General features: G+C 32.6%; 1 protein-coding gene across 13 annotated transcripts in view; it reads left to right on the top strand.

Moving 5' to 3' along the window:
- The first annotated feature begins 2417 nt into the window (after positions 1–2417).
- Positions 2418–8199, top strand: part of egf (epidermal growth factor) — a 46075-nt gene continuing 40293 nt past the window's right edge. For 7 of the 13 annotated variants that reach the window (XR_015506681.1, XR_015506680.1, XR_015506677.1 and 4 more), the window contains 2 exon segments: positions 2418–2670; positions 7687–7886. Coding sequence is in view for 5 of the 13 variants with exons in the window: in NM_001444238.1 (NP_001431167.1) it covers positions 2529–2670; positions 7687–7886 (342 nt within the window). In the remaining 8 variants the exon portion in view is untranslated. 13 annotated transcript variants of the gene reach the window in all.

The following is an 8199-nucleotide window of genomic DNA, read 5'->3' as shown; positions in this document are numbered from 1 at the left end:
ATGTTGTACGCACTCCACTAAAAACATCCATTAGCCCACAATTATTGTGCTTTATTGCGTGGGGTATTTGATAGGGCCCTCAGTCTTTCTGTTACAAGTCAGAGATGCAAATTAAGACTCTTAATATTTGCTCTTAATATTTTAGTATATTTTTAATGTCAAAAAACAGAATACATATACAAAAACACTGGTTCATGATTGTAAAAAAACAAAGTACAAATTGTGACATTTAGGTAATTTTGGTCATTTTAGTTCAATTTGATGACATTTTTGCAACAAGCTCTCATTAACTATACATTAAATGCAACAGGTGTTTGAAGTTTCTTTCCAGTTCTCAAATTGTGTATATTTCTATCTTTCGAGCTCTCTGTCTTAGCATGTGTTTAATTTTATATTTCTATGCACTGTTAGTGAGAGCATGTGTGTTTTCGGTGTTATATTTTGTGTGTGTTATGCATGGGAATGAACATATTCCCACTTTAATGCCAAACCTGACTCTAAACCTTTGAACCTATAAAGCAATTATTATTCAGATTAATCTTTCGTTACCTTCAGGTCAGAAATGCAACATAGGATCCTTTGTCTGTGAAAAAAATAGTCTAAAATGTAAATAGTAATATATCAATTCACAACAATAAAAAAGAAATGTATGAAATTGGAGTTATCAAGAAAAACGTTGGTGCCACTTTATATTTAGTGGCCTTAACTAATATGTACTTACACTGAAATAAATCCTTTGTCACAATCAACTTACTGTGCAAATGCATGACCTTACATTGCACTTATGATTAATTAAATACATGCATGTAATTACATCTTTAATTACACAGTTGACCATCCCTTACACCTTTACCCGGCTTTAAACCTATCCATACCACCAAACCTTTGCCTAACCTTACCTATATGCCACCTCAAGAGCACCAGATGTGTTCTGCAATATACACTATGAATACAGGAAGTACATTGTATTTATTTTTTGGTGTAGTTAAGGCCACTTAATATAAAGTGGGACCAAAAAATGTATATCTATTTTTAATTTACATACCTGTATTGCAATTTTTCCCTCTGAATCTTTCCTTCCCAAATGCAGGTTTATAATATGCATATATTTTTTTCATAATTTGTATTTAAATTCTTTAAAAAACTGAGTTTAAATTGTCCATTTCTTTCTTTCTCAGAAAATTGTCAACATTGAAACAACATTCTATGATACAAACTTTAAACTGAAAGGAAAAAGTCAGAATTTATATCTTGCAATTTTGACATAAAAAGACAACAAAAATGCAACTTGACCCATAAACTCATGTTTAAGAATTTTTATTTTTTTAAGATTTATTTTTGGCCTATTCGCCTTTATTAGATAGGACAGTGTTGAGACTGAAAGCGAGGTTGGAGAGAGAGAGGGATAGGGAAATGTCCTCAAGCCGGGATTCAAACTCGGGACACCCTGACATGTTACTGCACCATATGTGAGCGTGCTAACCACTAGGCTATTGCGCCAACCATTTGAGAATTTTTAAATAAAAAATATACCAAACATATGTAAAACACATGCCAAAATAGTTGGTGGTTCATTCTGCTGTGGCGATCTCTGAAATAGATACTAAACCAAAGGAAAATGAACGAATGAATTACCATGCTAACTTATGAAATACAAATTCTTAAAAAACAAATCCAAAAAAAGGATGGTATTTATTCCATAAAGGACCAGCTTCCATATTTATTTCAGCGTGTCTATAACAACTTTAATTATCAGCTCATTCACACTCATACAGTGAATTCTGTAGCTTCGTATCCTGTGTGTGTGTATCAGAGCCGACATTATACCGCATTTCCTCCACCAACACTGAATCAATTGTCCCAGCACTGCTGCATTTTTCCCAGAGCAATACCACTAATTCTTGCCACAATATGACAGTCATTGGCATAATAAGATTGCGTTCGGCGGGGTTAATAGCAAACATTACAAGCCCCACCTTCATCGCCAACTCCATTCACTCACAGAGACTATGCAGACACAACAACACTAGTTTAATAGCTTTTGTGTGAGGGAACATCCCATTACTCATGAACAGCACACACACACAGACAAAAAAAACCTAAAGAGAGAGAGATAGACCAAGAGGTTGAACCTAGGGTGACTTTTTAAATTGCAGAAGTGTAGTTTTTGTTCAGCCTCAAAGTCCTACACCAGGGTAAGCTCTTTTCTGAGCTCTCACCATGTGTCAAATTTACCATGGGACTGTCAGGAATTTCATACTTTGCTTCCAAAACAGCTAGAGAGCAGAAGGAGAGGAGAGATTGAGACTTTCTCTGTGTGTGTGTTTGTGTGTGTGTGTGTAGGGATCTGAACCAAACCGAAAGGACACCTCTTTTTTTCTGCTTCTTTTTTTTGGAGTCTTTTCACCCAGGTTTTCATTAGGCTGGAGTGGCGTGTGTAAGATGTTTGGGGGTTATGGTTGTATGGTGTGGTGCAGCGATCGAGGAAATACCTAAGAGGAGAGGCCTGTGGACATTGAGATAAGATTATGTGCTGGAGGACGATAGCGCTCACTTTTGGATTGTGGTCGTGGATGGTGAGTATGGACCCCCCACGAGCTTCAGGCCCTGCCGAGGAGGCTTTATGTTGGGGTGGACGAGCCTGGGCTGCTGGAAACTTCAACTGTGTGGGTAAGTGCATCTGAGATGTTTAGAAATGTTGAGGATGTAACGTTAAATGTGTTTAGGGGTGTCGTTTTGCTGAGTAGAATGCAATACTGGATTTCATTTCATGCATTATGTTAATCTATTCCCAGTACTGGGTTGTAGCTGGAAGTGCGTCCGCTATGTAAAACATATGCTGGATAAGTCGGCGGTTCATTCCGCTGTGGCATTCCCTGATGAACAAAGGGACTAAGCTGAAGGAAAATGAATGAATGTACTATGTTAATCCTGGAACATCATTCCTGTTTGAAAATGTAATCCATACCTATACTCAATTTCCAAACCTAACTATAAATTATTCCCCAAAACAAGGGACATTAATAGTTAATAAACTAAAAGCTTATTGAATGGCCTTTCCCTACCTCTACCACTAAACCCAACCTGTGGCAAAATCTAAATGTCCAAAGACCCTTTTAAGTATTATAGTACTATTTTTAAGCCTTTTAAATTATGAGGACGGAACATGTCCTCATAAACCAGCTTACATTTTCAGTTGTACACTTGTAAACCACATAAACTAGAACACACACACACAGACACACACACAGGGTTGGACAAAAAAAAAAAAAAAAACATTAAAATGTATTTTAAAATAAAATACTAAATACCTTAATTTTAGGTGTATCAAAATAAACTACAAAATACATCATCAAAATATATCAAAAATAAATGACTATTTAAAAAGTACTACAAAATTCTTTTACAAAGGAGCATGACATTTCTTTGCAAATCTTCCATCAATTAGACTTATTCGATTAATCCCTTCCCCGTTAAACTGACTTAGTGGAGTAAGCAATGTTTGATAGCGAATGTGGCCAGTAAAATTGCCATCATTTCTGTACAATTATTTTTGGACCTCTTAATATTTTAAACGGGTGTTAAATAAAGACTTAATTGAATTTTTTTGTTTACACAGAATTTTTCAGAAAGCTGTTTTTTTTTTTGCTATTGAACTCTTCAAAACTCAATTTAAACACTATTATGAGTTTTGGATTATTAAATATTAGTGTTTCATATGTTGTGACATCTTAAGGCTTACATCTTTCCTCTTCATTAACTGTAGAGTGGACCTACTGATCAACTACTGGCATTTAAAACAGCCAATGAAGTATTGTAGGAATCGCCGCTCTAGGACTTACTTTTATGTTGTTTGCTTTAACAACAAACATTTGGCATTAGCAATCCATCTAAAACTACTATTATTGGTACAGTAAACTCTGTCTTCTGAGATTTTTTTCAATTTATTTTTTAAATGGAAGAGTCAATAACATCCAAAGCACAAGTCATAGGGTGCATTTATGTGATGTAGATTACTTACAAAGTATTTTAAAAATATAAAAATACAAGACACTAAAGTATTTTGATCCAAAGCATTAAGCCATGCTCATCAGTCCTATCAAATACAAATTACAAAATACTATTTTGTATTTAAAATACGTATTTGAAATACATGTATCATAAATACTGCTCATCACTGGTAACACACTCTCAGAAATAAAGGTACGTGAGCTGTCACTGGGGTGGTACCTTTTCAAAAGGTACACATTTGAAGGGTTCATATTGGTATCTCAAAAGTACATATTAATACCTTAAAATTTTAAGACAAACACGTTTGTACCTTTAAGGTACTAATGTGTACCCTTGAGGTATTAATATGGACCTTTTTGGGGCAAATTTGTACCTTTTGAATACCACCCCAGTGTAGCTCACGTGCCTTTATTTCTGAGAGTGCACACATTGAAACTGTCATAAAAATGGATTACAGAATTGCTCAGTTGTCCTAATATTGATCAGGGAACTGTTAAAATGCAAAAATGAGATCGCATGTTTACATCTATTAGCTCAAAAACCTCAAATGAGATTTAGGAATTCTGAAAAGAGAATATTTGCAAAACTTATCAAACTGTGTACATGCTCATTGCAAGCTCAGTGGTCACATTTACTGTTCAATTTAGTGAAAAAGCTAAATAAAAATAAAAAGTGTTTCCCAAAGCCATGCATATAGCAATATAATGATGAGCACAAGAACTTTGAATGAGTTTGGGTAAATTGTTATATAAAAAGATGGTCATTTGATGTCTGTTAAGAGATAAAATCTTATTTAGAGATAAATAATTATACGAACTACTCATTAGTTCTGCTAGTAAGAAAAAAATGACCCTCCCTTCATGAATCATAATCATAACATTTACTGAATATGCAGATGAATATAAATCTCCTAAATCTCTATTACATGACAGTGTATTTTGAATATGAATAAAAAAAAAAAAGATGTAATGTTTTCATATGTTACTGTAACATACTCATACAATCTGTTGTTAATTAGTGTCGGATTGTTCATCTCTGTATTTTTCATTATTTTTCTCATCTCATCCAAGCAACATGTCTGTGTGTTTGTGCAATGCTCTGTATTGGTGTGTGTAGGTTGCTAGGATACAGTTGCTTTAGTTCTCCAGGCATCTGTGAGATGGATGTGTGAGTCTCTCCCCATTAAAGCATGAAAAGACCCGTCACAAAGCCACACCAATTCACGTTCCAAGTGACATTATAGCTGATAACACGGGTAGGGCAGAAAAGGAAAATAATTAGCAATTTTATGAGCATGGAAGAATGCATTTGTTAGCTGACAGGCCTCGTTTATCAAACAGCATTGGTTTAGGGTCACACCATTAGGTTTCATGGAGGTTTCATGTTAATGCTATTTGATTTCATTTAGTGAATACAGCCTCTGACATGCAATAAAATCAGCGTAAAGCTTTCTTCCTCAAAACAATATATTGCACTTCTTCTCTTATATGAAAAAAGAGAGCAAAAAAGTGTGAGAATCAGTTAAATATTAAATACTTCAGAATGGAAATTTAATGAGAATAATATTTCTGCTGAAATCTGTTTATTGCATTAACACAAACGCACATACACACAATGTTTATGAACATCAAACCTTTTTTTTTAATATAAAGTGTTCAGAGGCAAAAACCTCTAAATGTCATTTGAAATCTTCTACTAAAATGAGCATTTTTCTCAGCCTCATATGGTTATGTTCAAGTATTTCACTCGAAAGGCAATAAAAAAAAACTTATTTGTAAATATAAAAGTAAAATTACTGAGCCTCCACACAGGAGTCAGAGAAAAATGCAAATTTTTAGAAAGAATATCAAGTGGCTTTTAGAGGTTTTTGCATCTAAACTCTTCAACTTTAAAATTGCAGATGAACATCTGAAAATAAAAGTATCCCAGTTATGATTAATCTGTTCAATATAACAAAAACACTAAGCAAAATGTTAAAAAAAGAAAAATAAATGAATAATATTTCTCTCACTCTCTACAGAAAATATAAAAATATATCATTTGTATGGTAATATGATAATTATATATACTATTACATAATTATTATATTAAAGAGCAACAACAATAGTATATATACACACACAAAATTATTAGCCCCCGTTTATTTATTTATTTAGTTATTTTAAATATTTCCCAAATTATATTTAACAGAGCAAGGACATTTTACAGTATGTCTAATAATATTTGTTCTTCTGGAGAAAGTCTTATTTGTTTTATTTCGGCTGGAATAAAAGTCGTTATTAATATTTTACACACTGTTTTAAGGTCAAAATTATTAGCCCCTTTAAGCAATTTTTTTTTTACTTTAATAGTCTGCAGAACAAACTATCATTATACAATAACTTGTCTAATTACCCTAACCTGTCTTAACCTAATTAACCCAGTTAAGCCTTTAAATATCACTTTAAGCTGAATTGTCTTAAAAAAATATCTAGTCAAATATTATTTACTTTTATCATGGCAAAGATAAAACAAATCAGTTATTAGAAATGAGTTATGAAAACTATTATGTTTAGAAATGTGTTGAAAAAATCTCTCTGTTAAACAGAAATTGGAGAAAAATAAACAGGGGCTCTAATAATTCTGTAGTAGTTTTAAAAATGTATACTTTTACTTTCACTTGAGTACATTTTTAGTGCTGTAGCAACCTGCAGCACTGCTTTTTTCCTTGTCTATAGTGATTGGCTAGTAGAGAAGAAGTAGAATTGAAGTCAGAATTATTAAACCCCCCGAATTATTTGCCCCCGTTTATTGTTTTCCCAATTTCTGTTTAACGGAGAGATGATTTTTCAACACATTTCTAAACATGATAGTTTTAATAACTCATTTCTAATAAATGATTTATTTTATCTTTGCCATGATAGTTCATAATATTTTACCAGATATTTTACAACACACTTCTATACAGCTTAAAGTGACATTTAAAGGCTTAACTAGGTTAATTAGGTTAACTAGGCAGGTTAGAGTAATTAAGCAAGTTATTGTATATCGATGGTTTGTTCTGTAGATTATAGAAAAAAAAATAGCTTAAAGGGGCTAAAAATTTTGAGCTTAAAATGGGTTTCAAAAAAATTAAAAACTACTTTTATTCTAGCCAAAATAAAACAACTAAGACTTTCTCCTGAAGAAAAAAATATTATCAGACATGCTGTGAAAATTTCCTTGCCATGTTAAACATCATTTGGAAAATATTTAAAAAAGAAAAAAATTCAAAGGGGGGCTAATAATAATAACAATAATAATAATAATAATAATAATAATATATATATATATATATATATATATATATATATATATATATATATATATATATATATATATATATATATATACTCCTTTTATTATGAAACAACATTTTTACCATCCAACCAATCAAGCCTTGACAACCACGCCCCACAATTTAAAGCACTTTGTAACTGGCTGACAGAAATTTTAAATTTTACTCCAGGAAAGATGAAATACTGTCTGTAAGCTCGAATAACTTACCGTGTTTTATGGTCTAATAATTAGTCAGCTATATTTTCAGGATTTGTTGCAGTGCAGTTTAATTTAAGTTGTTTTAGAATCAGTGTGATTTTAATTGAGTTTTTTTGTCATTTTGACAGTTTATCAAAGATTATTATTATTATTTTTAAGAACCTGAGCCATATCTAATAGTCGGCCTCGGAAATAGCATCCAGAGAATGAACCTCGACGGAGGGGACCGGAGAAGAATCGTTTCCAGGGCGGGAAGGTCCATTTTGTTGGACTTTCACTTAAGTGAGTGGACGATGTTTTGGGCGGACACACAAACAGGACAAATCAGAAGAGCAGGACTAGATGGAACACGGAGACAGGTAACGTTACATATTTAACGTTACATATGTTACCTGTGTGTTTGTATGTAACTTATGTATGCGTGTATGTAGGTGGTGTGTAACGTTAGTGCTTTTCATAAAAAAACGTTTTCAATATTTTTGTCATTTAATGAAGTATGATGTCCCCTGCTAATGTTTCGTTTGCTTCATTTATGCCTTATGTTAACACCACACCCTTTCTTTTAAATATTTTTGTCAAATGGGAGAACAAATGTATAATAGGTCCAAAATAATATAGTAGATAATTGTGTTAAAAAGAGCTTTATTTAAAGTTTGGAACCTCTTTTCTTCC

Source organism: Danio rerio, chromosome 14 (genome assembly GCF_052040795.2).
Source record: "Danio rerio strain M-AB ecotype USA chromosome 14, GRCz13ab, whole genome shotgun sequence".
In the NCBI taxonomy this organism is placed as follows: domain Eukaryota; kingdom Metazoa; phylum Chordata; class Actinopteri; order Cypriniformes; family Danionidae; genus Danio; species Danio rerio.
This window is presented reverse-complemented; position numbering and strand designations above follow the sequence as displayed.